Here is a 13691-nt window from a genome sequence, read left to right as displayed (position 1 = left end):
ACCTGTCCTACCTCAGGGGACAGTTTCCACCAGTCACTGGGCCCTGGAACTGCATGCCCGACACCCTCCTCCCGCTCCTTAACTGCGTCCCCCCTGAGGGGGCTCAGTTCCGGTTTCTGGGAGGCTGCCTTGCTTCTCACAGGTTGTACAAAGGACAGAAATGCCACTAAAAAGGTAGGTCTGAAGACAGGACAGGTAAGGGCCTGCTACCCGCCCCCCACTTCCAGGCCTGTAGGTCCTGGGGTCCAGGTTCACCCTGAGGTCAGACGTGAGTGCACCTGTCATGTTCGTGTTTCTAGAAGTTGGCACAGATCCTGGCTTAGCTGTCAAACTATTCCTAGGAACGGTGCACGTCGTTGCTGCTTCGAAAACGCCATTTTTCGTCAGACTCAGTCTTGGCTCAGGGTCCGTCACCGAGGCCTCTGGTGGCAACTGCCCAGCAAAGCCTCATTCCTGGGTGTCAGCCAGTGTGGGCTGCCTTTGTCAGGCTTCTTTAAAACATTCACAATTAGCACTTTGAAAACCAGTAAAATAAAGTTTTATTTTGTAGTTATTTCCAAAGTTGACAGACATGGATCAGACGTCCCATTTAGTTGCACTGCAGAAAATGTTCATAACCACTTCATAGAAATTACACCATTTTTGTAAATATTTGGGATGGACACATCATTGTTCAAATATTTTAATCCATAAGCATGAAAGTTTAACAGCCAGAGGCAAACAGAATGAGCTGTCAGCTAGCTATTTTACTTAAACAGGACGCTTCTGGCTATCCCCACCTGGCCCCTCCTGTGAAACCAGCAGGTGGCATCCCCTCTCACCTGCCCAGGTGCTCCTGTGTCCAGAGGCCTAATAACACAGGAGTGTTCACACCCAACAGCATCAGGGATGCAAGACTGTGGAGTGAGACATTGGTTCTCAACCCAAGAACCAGATGGAAAAATCTTTATTTGACAAGTGACGAAAGGGTTTAAGAATGTGAAGCATGTACAAAGCGAAATAAGTTATGGATGGAAATGCTGGGCTCCCCAAGTCCCTGTGCCGGCGGGCTTTGCTGAGTGCCTCAAGGGGTCGTGTGGCCGCTGCAGGTGCTGTGGTCCCCACGGTGACACCTGTGAGGAGGCCTTCGCCCCACAGGCTCCTGGGTAAGACTAGGGCAGGAAACCTCGCCAAAGGACCAGCAGGTTCCCCTTTCCATCCTGGGCCAGAATGACGCGGCGGTTGAGACACCTCACTCCGCCTCCGCCTGGTCCTAGAGAAATGAGGTGACCCAGCGCAGCCTGTGGAGTGGACGGAGGCACGGTCTCCGTGTTCTTGGCGGCTCCCATGACAGAGCGGGGCTCAGGAGCGGGAGATCTTGTCTGGAGGCATGAACCCTGTGTCCCCGAGGGCCCGGAGTGCCACACAGCCGTCAGGCCGGACCACCAGGTGGGTGATGCTGCCATTGTTGAGGGAGAGGCGGAGCCAGCCTTCTGGAGGGAACTGCAGGGCCCTGGGGAGAGGAGGGGGGAGAATGTGCTGCAAGGATCGCCGAGCTCTAGCCACCCCTGCAGACCAGGCGCTGGCTGAGTGACAGCATTTATGGGATTGCATCACACATGTCATGACCTGCACATGAGTCAGAAACACACTGGTTTCCTCTAAGTGCACACGATTTGTTTCCATTGAGAGGGGCGGGCAGGGACAGCCCCCAGCCACGGAGCCTTTCCCTGCTCTCCATTAGGCATGGTTAGTATTTACTAAAAAGCCCAGTCTTATTGGGGCACCAGGCATCCTCCGTGCCCAGAGCTTGGGGACGAGTAGCATGGCCCCGGCTTACCCTGTCCCGGCAGCCACCATGAGTTCTGTCAACTTAAAAGAATAACCTTCCTGCTCCATAAAGTCTCCGTGTGGCCTTCGCTGTCCTCAGCGTCTGCCCTCAGTCACCACGGAGACGCGTTGGCTCTTTCTGGCCCTTTAGTTCACAGGTCACCCCTACCCCAAGCCCCAAGCACTCCTGGTGCCGTTGCAGCATGGGGGTCACCCAGCAGTGACTGCTTAGGCCAACCTGTCCCAGGATGTGAATAACGCTCTGTCCACACAGCACAGCACAGCAGCCCCCAGGCAGCTTGCCCTCAGGTGCCCAGAGCAGCAAGCAGCACAGCCCCGGGAACAACGTGCACTGAGCACAGGCGCCGGGGCTGGGCCCCCAGAGCACTGGAGTGAAGGGCGTGGAGCCCAGGCGCCCCTCATCCCCAGAGCATGGGTCTGGCTGGGAGCCCGAGTGAGCTGAACCCCTGGCCCTCACTGGGGCCGCCGGTCGCCCAGGCCACAGGCCCAGGGTCAGGCAGGGCGAGGGGAGGCCCTGGGCAGCTGGCTGAAGTGTGTCCTGTCCTGCCGCTGCTGACTTGTCCTGAGGGCAGCCCCTCAGCGACGGGAGTGCCTGACACTTTCTAATGGATTTTGGGGGAGGGGGAGAGGAGGGTTCCTCAGTTATTTTCAATACACAGCACCCAGCTGGCTGCCCCACCTCCAGGCACTGACACCGGCTGCTGCTCAGGGGCCACGTCACCAGGGTCCTGGGACTTTCTGTGCAGCCAGGAAGGACGGGCACCAAAGCCGGGGAAGGAGTTCCCTGACTGGCGCCAGAGCAGCGGAGCAGCAAGGTGACTAAGGAGGTGGGTGCGACTCAGCACAAAATAAAGGCCCCGGAGCCCACCTGATACAAGCAAAGGGAGGCAAAGACTGGCTCCTGCAGAACTATGGTAACGAGGACAGACCGCGGCACACACCAGCCGTGCAGCAGGGGACTCGGTCGGTGTGAACCCGAGGCGAGGAAACAGGATGTGGGCACGTCGCCACCGAGGGGAGACACGACTGTGCAGGGACAGGTGCAGCACATACGGAATGGTGCCTTCACTCAGGGCCACGCTCACACCACCCGGGACAGGACCTAGGCTACTGCTGCCCAAACACACGATCACGAGAAACTCCAGGCACGCGGCCTCCAGGACAGTGGGAAGGCCCGAGCAGGCCAGCGGAGGGCGCCTCACCTGCACACGATGTAGCGGATGACGTTGGCGTGGCATATGAAGATCTCGTAACTGTCCTCCTGCTGCTTGACATCTGCCCGGTGGATGTAGTTCCGGAAGGCGGCCTCGATCCTGGCTCCGTCTTCATAATACTGCTGGGGGCAGAGAGAGGCACCTAAGCCTGGAGGCTGCCAGCCCGCGTGGAGGGAGGAGGAGAGCCAGGGGGCAGCAAGGGAAGGGAGACCGCCGTCCTCGGGCGTTTTACCACAGCTTCTGGCTTCCAGTGAGACACGGGCGGGTCAGGCTCGATGGGGGCGCCTTCCCTCAGCAGGTCAGTGCTGACCGTGGAGACACCTGGGGAGCAGCAGGGATCAGCGGAGACCCCGGGTGTCCCTTCAAACTGCGGAGGGACCGGGACGGCCACACTCACCTGGCAGGTGTTTGCTGATGATGTCGGTGGTTTCTACTGCGCGGGTCATGGAGGAATGGACGATTTTATTAAACTTCAACCCCAAGCTTGCAAGTCGGAGACCAGTGAGCTCAGCCTGTTCACGACCTTGAAGGTGAAACATGAGAATTACATGCGGCTGGAGTCCCTCCTGTGTACCCCACAAACGCTTCTGTCCTTACCAAGTAACAATGAGTCGATCTAGTGACCTTCAGTCCCAGGCAGAAAAAAACCATTAAACAATGAGGAAGGTAGAGGGTTGCTAACATCTGGGTGGGCCCTGCCTACTGTCTCCGAGTCCCTCACACCAATCTCTCTCAACTTTGTCCAAAGACTGAGGCTCGAAGGCTGTGACCCCACTGGCTATGTGAGCCCCACAGACACGAACATGGGTGTCGCTGCCTGCGGCAACACCCACTGCACGGGCAACCTCATTTTCTTGTGCTGCACAGACCTCGCTCTTTTTACAAATTGAAGGTAAGACCCTCCACCAGCAAAAAAATTACAACCAGCTTTACTGCCATGGCCTGGAACCACACCCACAATATCTTTGCAATATTTGAAGTTGAGGATGTTTTCAAAGCCGGCCTTGTGTCAGAGGCTGAGAATTGCTGACAACGACAATGCTCGAATCTGGGCCAACAGGCTCAGGGAGGCCGCTCAGCCCCCCACATACCCAGGGGTGTCAGGGTGCGGTCCTTTTCCCGGGGGGCGTCTGTGTGGTACTGGGAGTGCCTGATGAGGAAGATGTGCCGCGTGGCCTTGGCTTTGTAGTTGTCGATCCTGGACGCCAAGTCCTCGTCTCCAGAGCCCGAGTGCCTCTTCCGAAGGTTGACCAGGGAGAGCGGTTCTCGCCTAACGTTGAAACAGGAGACAGCATGTCCTTGTGACCCGCCTCGCATGCCACCCTGGAGAACTTCTGACAAGATGGTCTCGCTGTCCGGGGAGAGCAGGAGCCAATGCCCTCGTCCACCCCAGAGCCGGGTGCCAGGCCTACTGTGGGCGACCAGGCGGGGAGCAAAACAGACACACCAAGCCCTTCTGCAGCTTGTTCTGCAGGGACAGACTGGTAACAGCAGGTGACCAGTGACGGAGAAAGGAAGCAGGTGATGGGAAGGAGCGGCTTTGGGAGGGCGGCCACAGCCCATTGAAGCGGGGGCCGAGTCTGGAACTGTGCTGCCCAACAGTAGCCACTAGCCCTGTGGCTACTTCACTCAAAACAAAGAAAATGAAATAAAGTTGAAACTCCGCTTCCCCAGTCACGCTAAGCACAGTTTAAATGCCCAGCAGCACATGGGAGGATAGGACAGGTTCCCACGATCATGGCCCAGATGGACGGCATCCCGAATGCTGGGAACTGGTGGAAGGGCTGGGACACAGCAAAGACACGGAGAAGTGACAGGTGATGGCAGGTGTGTCCGGTGGCTCGATAGAAACTGAACATCGGTGACACTGCAAGGCGAGGACAAGAACACTCGGCTGGAGTGAGTTCTGGGGCCCCAGTGGTGATTCTGGGGCTCTGCCTGGGCGAGGGAACCCTCGGTGCCCATAGCAACCAAGTTGCCATGGCAGGTGGGTGGGAGCCGGGGCTGAGCCAAAGACACCTGGGAGCTGCAGGCAGACAGGGAGTGCCAGGGGGCAGCAAGGGAAGGAAGAGGCTGCAGACGTAGAACTTTCCAGCACGGATGGTCCCCCCACCCATGAATCTAGGCTTCAACCTCCGAGTGAACCTGCTTCCTTACAAAGGCCCGAGACCGGGAGCCTATACTGATGTCTAAAAAAGAGAAGAGAAATTAGGTGCGGAGCACACAGGAACTGTCATCTGGGCCAACTTCCCGAAAATCTAAACCTATTCACAAATCAGTTTACCTTTTAAACGTTAGAGGCTACAACAAAGAATCCCTACCGAGTTGCTGATAGGACCAGGCTAAGAGCCTCGCCCAGCAAAGTGCCATGGGGACCTGGGAATGTCTGTCCCGAGAAACACAACACCGCGACGTGGGCAGTTTCAACCTTGCGAGCAGGCAGCGTGGAAGCAGGAAGAGCGGCGGGGATTTCATGCAGTAACTCACTTTATTCAATCCGAGCGTCACAAGGACTACCGGCAACTAAGTACTTTACGCATCTGCGCTGCTTTGGTTTTAAAATTTAAATTAACATTAAATGAGACTAAGAATTGTTTCCAGGTCACAGGAGTCACCTTTCAAGTGCTGATAAGGGCACGTGTCTGGGGCCAGGGACCGACCCAAGGTCCCGGGAGGCGCCTGCGAGTCCTGCCCCGGCGCGTCCTCCCTCCTCGGCATCCACACCCTCCTCGCGGCGGTCAGGAGGGTCCGACAGCCACCGCCGACCCGGAGCCGGAGGTGCAGGAGGGAAACCGCGGCGACAGCCCGCCGCGAGGTCCTCTGCCCCGAACTGAAGGCGACCCCTTGGGTCAAAATGACCACTGTCCCCGCTTCCCGCGCTCGGCCCTCGTCACAGCCAGAGACCCGCACGGAGCACGCCGCCCTCTGTCGAACCGGCTTGCCAGGCCGAGCGGAGCGGCCAGGGACCCACCCGCTGCACCCCCGGCTCCCTTCCTGCACCCGCGGCCACCACCCTGCACCCCGGCTCCCTTCCTGCACCCCCGGCCACCACCCTGCACCCGCGGCCCCGCACCTGTCCCAGTTGGGGTTCCAGACGCCGGGCCCGGGATGCGCGGCTCCCGCCCACGCCGGCGGCTCGACCACGCGCGGTTCCGCGTCCCCGCCCCCGCGGGGCTTCCCCACCGCCACGGCCGAGAAGAGCACGGCGGCCGAGCCGCCCGCCAGGCCACAGGCCGCCAGCTGCAGCGCCTGCCGGAACGCCATGCCTGCCCGTCCCGCCGCTCCGTGTACGAGCTTATGGGCGCGGACCGCGCGCGGCGAGGCTCACGCTTCCGCCGACGTCAGCTCCCGGCGAGCGGGCCGACGCCGCGGGCCGGAAGTCCCGCCTCCCCGGGCGCACTGGCCGCGGGGGCAGCCGGGAACGCAGCCAAGAGGTGAGTGGCTGTGCTGTGGTTCCCCCCAGTTTCTGCGGGAAGTCCGGGTGCAGGTCGCTGCCGCCTTCGAGAGCGAGCGTTCCCGCGGCCGGGACAGCGCGGGGCCCCGGGACTGCAGGTGCGGAGAGGAGGCGGGGGAGGCGGCCCCGGAGACGAGAACTTGGGCGCTTGTTTTGTCTTCACTGTAAAGCAGGCACCCAGGGGGCTGCTGTCCTAACCACGTGCAAGCGCACAGCCCAGGGCGTCGGGCGCGTTCGCGCGGTGCAGCGACACCCTCGTCCCCTCTGTCTACACCCTCCCGGCGCCCACTGTCCCCGTCACTCGCTCGCTCCGCGTTTCCCGCGCGCGCCCTGGCTCCCGCCATCCGTTTCTATGCGGTTGACGCGAGGGACCGCGTATAATGGAATCGTCTATTCCTTGTTCTTTGGGGACCAGCTTCCCTCACCCAGCATCATGTCCTCAAGATTCATCCGTGATGTAGCAGGAGCTGAATTCCCTTCCTTTTTAAGACCGAACACGGTCCCGCTGTATGGAGAGCCCACATCTTGCTTTCCATTCACCAGTCGGCGGACACGGGTTGTTCCCACCTCCTGGCCGTTGTAATGCTGCTGTGGGCATGGGTGGGCCGATCTCTCCTCCAGTCCCCGCTCCCAGTTCTCTGGGGTCGCACGCCCATAGAGAAGTTCCTGGGTCATCTTTGCAGGTGTTCAGGTTGGGAAGTGACATGATCTGAGTTACATTTTAAAAAATCACTCCGGCCCAGCTGGCGTGGCTCAGTGGTTGAGCATCAACCTGCGAACCAGGAGGTCACGATTCGATTCCTGGTCAGGGCACATGCCCAGGTTGGGGGCTCCATTCCCAGCCAGTCAATGATTCTCTCTCCCCATCTCTTCTTCTCTGAAGTACACACACACACACACACACTTTTTAAGTAAGAAGCCCCCAAAGCCACAGCAGTCATTAGGAGAAATTTAAATTACCCTTGAAAAAGGTACATTATAGTTTATTGTGATCCTAATGCAGTCTAAGGTGACAAGTGAAATCATTCTTAGTATTTTTGCGAGGTTGCTGTTTCTCCATCATTTTAGGGCGCATTGATCACATGATCTGGAGTCAGATTCGTTCTGCCCCGGCTGTTTCTGTCTCACCCTGGGCAGGTGGCACTCCCCTGTGCTGGTGTAGGCCGGCCGTGCTGGTGTAGCCTCTCCGGATCCTCCTCACTTCCCAAGGGAGGCCAGGTAGGCGTACCAGAACAGAGCCACCAGGTTAGCAAAAAGCACCCGGAACTGCCAGAGAGAACACAGGCCCCAGTGAGCGCAAGGCCCTGACAACACCCACCAGGCACCAGTCCCCTCGGGCCGAGTTCCTTCACTGGCGGGTCCGGCCGGCACTGTTGCACTTACAGGCCTTTACTTTGTACGGAGCACTGGGCGAGACCCCCAGCAGAGAGCAACGGGGAAGACAGAGTTCCTGCCTCACTAGTTACACAGGCCAACAGGGAAAACACTCAGTAACTGTCCCTCACCCTCCTTCACGAACATCAACTTCAGGTCCTGGCTCAGCCTCTTACCCCAGGACTGGCCATCACACGGTGCCTTCATCCAGTCCTGACACCCTCCTGACCGGCTCTTCACTCTAGGCTGTCACTGCCCATTGCCCTGCTCAGTGATCTCACAGGCAAACCCCACCTGAACTCCAGTCTGAGTCTATCCGGCAGGTAAGCTCCATGGACGAAAGTCTGGTCCATCTCGTTAACCACTGTATCCCAAGTCTAGAGCAGCGGGGCAGATAGTAGGTGCTCAACAAACATTTGTTGAATAAACCACTGCCCCTTAAGCATCGCCTGCAACCACCTGAAATGGAACTTCAGCCATACAGCATTCTTTCCCTACTACTTTCAAAGATTCCGTTTTCCAGCCTGCCCTCTGACAGCCACAGAGCCATGTCCTCAGCCATCCTGTCTTCTTTGAGGAGTGCATGGTGTCCTTACCTACCTGTTCCCTGGGTTCACTCTTGGGAAAAACCTCGACCTCCCTGCCTCTCACCTCTCCGAGCCCCAGGCCCGTGCACATGCAGGTCTTTAGCCTCTGTGGCCCCCGTCGTCTGCACGCTCACGTTATCAAGTTTACCCCTTTACCCCTCTTCAGTCTGCCCTACCCACCCCCGGCCCTCCCAGAGGAAAGAAGGTGTGGACAGAGGTCCCTAGTAACAGTCACCCCGAGAAAACGAAGATTGTTGCAAGGGGGGAAAGGCTGATGGGAAAGGGCCTCTGGTGGAGGCTGGCGCCCTGGGGCCCTGGGCGGTGAGGCAGCCTCACCTGTATGGGGACGTAGTTGACGTTAATGAACTGCACTGGGGTCCAGACGCGCCAGTTCATCTGCAGCGCCGGCCAGAATGCGCTCCTCACCTTGGCAGCGCCAGCGGCGGCATCTCCGCCCTGGAAAGGAAACACGGGGTGAGTGAGCCCCACTGCCTCAGGCTGAGATTGGGGCACTGGGGTCTGGGGACCCCCAAACCCTAATGCAGTGGGGGTTTTTTCACTGTAGACTTTGTTCCGTGTACACACGGGCAGCACATACGGGTGGGTAATGTAAGCAGCTCACCATCCACTTGGGAAACCACCAGAGCAGTGAGCGCTGCTCACACGGTGGGGACCCGTGTCCTCGCCCTCGCACTGAGCTGACCTGGTGGGGGGTGTGGGGGGGTTGGTGCGAGGCCAGAATGACGTGAAATGGAGGCACCGTTGGGGCAAGGCCGGTGCTCAGTAAGTGCAGCTGGTGCTGTGGTCCTGCATCGCTGCCGGGAGGGCCAACGAGGATGGCCTTCCAGACGACAGTTCTAGGAGTTACCAACCAGGAACCCACACAAAAGGGACAGCCTGCGGTGGAACCTGCGACAGGGTGTCTGGTGAAACACGCTGGTGGCGGCTGGAGCGTGTGATTGTGTGAGCTCGGGGTCCGCTGTGCTCCTGCATATTCCCTTTCTGTGTCGGGACTTTATGCACTTTGATAACACTTTACTTTTTAATGAAAATATACTCCCTTTGTATTTGGAAGGAAATAAAAAGAGCAACAGCCGTTGTACCCTCGCCTCTAATGTGGGCACCCTTTGCTTCCTCCTGGCTCAGATGTCCTAAGGACTTCCCAAACATTTCTTTTTCAAACTATCAGGGAATTACTAGCAATCACAGCTAAGTCTCAGCATCTTTCCTACTTATCCCCAGGGTCACGGTACACAACAAAGGTAATTCTCCTTCGTAACAAAAACTGGAGATGTTTCAAAATAAAACCTCAGGGAGGAGCCTTTCCCTGCTGTGATTGGTTGGAACAAATGTCAAGGCAGACCATGGCACATGTTGGGCACAGAGCAGACGGGCAGAGCGCGGGTGGAGAGGTTGAAGGGCCCGTTAGAGCGGACCTGACCTGGCGCGCTGGGCTCAAGTCGGCCTCCTCGGGGCACCCAGGCTCTCGGGCACCGAGTTAGCTCAGGCTTCTGCAACATCGCCGAGGCCTGAAACTCCTGGGCCTCCTCGGCAGTCTGCGTGACTCCTTTTCTGAATCATGTCTGATGGCGTGTAAAACGTACAGGCCTGCTGCGAGAACAGCCGCACTGAATGCAGCTACCCAAGTGTTCGGGGACGTTCTGTGACGGGCTAGGGGACGTGCTTTATTAACACCGTCAGGGACCAGACCTGACCGCAGTCGCAAGGTGCGGGGCGCACAACCCAGGCTCGGGGACATCCGACGGTGGTTTCCGCTCACACCCACGGGCACAGCCAACACGGCCGTACTTTGCTTCCGACGTGGATCAAGGCAACTGTGAACCTTCAATGTGAGAGTCGGAGAAGTTCGCGGACCCCGAGTTCCACCCCGATGCCAGGCTAAGAACCCTTGCCCACTGGGGAGCGGCAGCGGAGACCAACCTCCAGGAAGCTCATGACGAGGAAGAACAGCAGCAGGAAGGCGGGCGCGAAGAGCAGGCGGTCCAGGAGCAGCCTCTTGAGCCCGGCCCAGGGCACCTCGGGCGGGACCCAGTGCTCCATGAAGAGGTAGAAGAAGTGGCTCAGCGGCCCGGTGAAGAAGAACCTGAGGCCACAGGGGGAGGGGAGCTGGCCCACCTCAGGGCTAGGCTCGCCCCCAAACGCCAGGCCCCAAACCCTGCCTCTCTCCGCACTGACCGCACAGACCCACGGTCCTGGGAAGTGCGCTTTGTTTGAATCTGCTTCCCGCGTTCCTGTTTGCCTCCAACAGGCCAGACTTGTTCCTGCCTTGGGTTCCTGCCACCTTCACGTGGCCGGCTCCTTCTCAACACTTGGCTTGGAGAGTTCTTTCCTGGTGGCTCCCTGCTGTCCCTGCCACCCTCTCTGCCAGGCCCATGTGGCTTTCTTCATAGCATTTATCACCACATGCCCTGACCCCATTTGTTTAGTTGTATAGTGCCCTCTCTCTGCCCCCAGTGAGTAAAACCGTCACAGGGCAGGACCGTGTCTGTCTGTTCACTGCTGTGTCTGCAGTGTCCCGGGCAGGGCCTGAGTCAGAGGTGCTCAGCAATAAATAAATGCACCCCCAACCCCACCCCTGGAGTTTTTCCATCAAATCCTTCAGGCAATCAGCCAGGGTGAGCCCTGGGGCTGTGCACCTGTTGCCTGCGTTGCTGCTACTCTCTCCAGGGTGTGCAGAGAACTGGGCCCAGGCACAGCATCTGGGACAACAGACCTGCTGCTCCGTAAAATTCAGTAATAGAAAGAGGGGCAGGGACTCGGGGACCTTCCAACTTCTGACACTGAAAGCCTTTAAGCAAGTGGTTCTCAGTTGTCCGTTCTCACCCTGAGGACCAGTGGCCTGGAGCAGGGGTTCTCAGTGGGAGAACAGAAGCCTTGAGAATGGAAAACTGGTTGGTGAGGCCTTCCAGGTGGTTCTGGTACACTCTCCCTGGGGTGGGGAATTACAGCTTTAAATACATATGGAAAAAAGCTGTGATGAGTAAAGTTAACTACTTACAAAAATGGTATTTGTGAATTTTGAATTGGAAAAAAAAAATCACTTGCTGCAAAAGGCTTCAAAGTAATCTGTCTGTACAAACACTACTTTTGGCCAGAGAACCCAGGGTGGGTTTAATTGGTAAAACTCCTGACTCTCTGAGCTTTTGCAATTAAATAAGTGGTTCAGAAACTGGACATTTTTCAGGTCACCTGAATGCTTATCTGCTCTTAATGTTCTCAGCTCAGTGGAGAGCCCACTCCCACCCATGAAATTAAAAGTAACCATATCAAACTAGAAAATAAATTAACCTTATCCCCTGTTCTGATTTTCCCCCATGATTACTTCAATGCTTTTTAAAATGATTTTTCCAAATTAGATCATTCCAGAAACTGGATACCTTCGCTTTGTTGCGCTTGGCTCCGTGGTGGAACTCACCCATAAATGGCATATCTGAGGGGCCCACCGACATCTAGCTTTTGAGAGCAGTTTTCTTTTTTCCGCTTCTTAATCATCTGGGCCAGGAAGTTCCCAAGTGCTGACAAAATGCCACTGTGGACAGACAGGGAGTGAGAAAACAGGAGGGCTGCTGTGAGGCCAGGCTGGGGATGGGTGGAGACCAGTTCTCATCAAAGCAGCTGCCATGCAAGGTGCCCGTGTCGAGGGGCGGAGGCAGCAGCAAGATCTCCACTTGGCGGGTGTGCCAGTGTCGGTATCCTGCTGGTGACACCATAACTGCAAAGGTGACCGTGTGTGGGAGGTAGGTGCCGGGAGGGATCCTTAGGAGGGAAAGTCCCTGTACTTGGACTCCGTTGGTGGATAAAGCTCTGGAACTAAACACACACTTGGCAGGTGCAAGAAAGGCTGGGGGAGTCCGAGTCTGACCTGGGGACTGTGCCCACGCCAGTGTTCTGGTTGTGAGAGTGTATTAGTTCTGCAGATATTACCGACGGGGGAACTGGGCAAGTGCACCGGGATCTCTCTGTATTGTTCCTCGTAACTGCATGTGAGTCTACGGTTATCACAATAAAAATGTCCGTGAAAAAAGAGGCCCGGTGGCTCCAAAGCTTGGTCTGTCGCTGACTTTTGAGAAGCTCTCTGAGCCGAAATACCCGAAGGTCTCACGGTGGGCGGTGAGACCTGGATCTGCCCCCTGGCTGCTCCTCGCTCATCCTCTCCCTGCTCACCGGGCAGGTGTTCAGCCACACAGACGTCCCACTCCCGAGCTTGCTCCTCCCTCAGGACCTTTGCTCTGCTGTGCCCGCTGCCAAAGCGCATTTGCTTCCCTTCTGCCCCGCACCCCGCACCCCTTCATCCCGGCCTCTGTTCAAATGTCCCCTTGGATAAGTTCCCCGTTTTGTGTATTTATCTACTTTTTGTCTAGTTCTTCGCTAAAATGCAACCTCCATGAGGGCCAGGGCCCTACCCACCTGTCCAATGCCCGCACACGGGAAGCACGCTGGGCATACTTAGGAAAGGCTGGGCCAATAAAAGGGAACAGGCTTGTAAAATTAGTTAAATGAGGGCAATGGCCGGGGAGTCTCATAAAAAGTTTAAGGGCCGAACTGCCAGTTACAGCACGGGGCTCTGCCAGGACCAACCTGACCACCTCGCCCTCTAACTGACAGGTGAGGGCCCCTCCGCCCCGGGGGCGGCCTGCGGGACCCCAGACGTGGTGCTTCCTCTACCCGGCTCCCGGTGCCCAGCGTCAGTGCCTACGAGTCCCTGTTGCGAGCCGACTGCACCGAACCGCAGGTGCCGAGCTTCCCGTGGGTTCCCGGCCTTTGGGAGCTCGTACACTCGGGGTTTCCCCTTCCTCACTCAGCCCCCGGGGTGCGCCTACTCAGGGGGTCTCCGCCGCCCCCGCCCGGCTCCGGCCGCCGCGCGCCGACCTGGTGGCCGCCTTGGTGAGCACCGGGTAGAGCTGCAGGACGCGCAGGTACTGGGCGAGCGCCCGCCGCGGCAGCGCCCCGAGCCCGGCCTCAGCCCGCAGCCTGGACGCCGCGGGCGCCATCCCTCCGCGCGCCGCGCCCGACCCGGGTCTGCTAGGCGTCGGGCGCAGGGACGGGCAGACACTCCCCGCCCAGCCGCGGCCGCAGCGCCGCCCCGCACCGAGTCCGCCGTGCGCCGCGCGCGCCTCCGCGCACTTTTCCTCGGGTCCCTAACCGGCCGCCTCCCTCCGGGCGCCGGCGGCGATTGGATGTCGACGCGCCTGCGCCCTCCGCACCCGAGCC

At 58.3% G+C, this 13691-nt stretch overlaps 2 protein-coding genes across 3 annotated transcripts; both read right to left on the bottom strand.

The window, feature by feature from the left end:
- Positions 1–522: 522 nt before the first annotated feature.
- PGAM5 (PGAM family member 5, mitochondrial serine/threonine protein phosphatase) lies at positions 523–6362 on the bottom strand. 2 transcript variants are annotated; one of them, XM_059675875.1, is made up of 6 exons: positions 6118–6362; positions 4136–4314; positions 3442–3567; positions 3277–3365; positions 3033–3163; positions 523–1492 (listed from the first exon to the last, which is right to left on the bottom strand). In XM_059675875.1, exons 1-6 carry the CDS (start codon positions 6306–6308, stop codon positions 1342–1344), a joined length of 867 nt encoding a protein of 288 aa, XP_059531858.1. In that variant the 5' UTR covers positions 6309–6362; the 3' UTR covers positions 523–1341. The 2 variants fall into 2 exon arrangements, with proteins under 2 accessions (XP_059531858.1, XP_059531857.1); XM_059675874.1 differs by having other exon boundaries at positions 3033–3166; positions 6118–6361.
- Positions 6363–7465: 1103 nt separating this feature from the next.
- On the bottom strand, positions 7466–13639 carry PXMP2 (peroxisomal membrane protein 2). The gene is made up of 5 exons (XM_059675876.1): positions 13350–13639; positions 11896–12009; positions 10401–10563; positions 8796–8915; positions 7466–7764 (listed from the first exon to the last, which is right to left on the bottom strand). Exons 1-5 carry the CDS (start codon positions 13469–13471, stop codon positions 7696–7698), a joined length of 588 nt encoding a protein of 195 aa, XP_059531859.1. The 5' UTR covers positions 13472–13639; the 3' UTR covers positions 7466–7695.
- Positions 13640–13691: the final 52 nt, after the last annotated feature.

The sequence above is a fragment of the Myotis daubentonii genome, chromosome 19, assembly GCF_963259705.1.
Source record: "Myotis daubentonii chromosome 19, mMyoDau2.1, whole genome shotgun sequence".
NCBI lineage: Eukaryota > Metazoa > Chordata > Mammalia > Chiroptera > Vespertilionidae > Myotis > Myotis daubentonii.
Note: the sequence above shows the minus strand (reverse complement) of the source record. Positions and strands in the feature narration are given on the sequence as shown.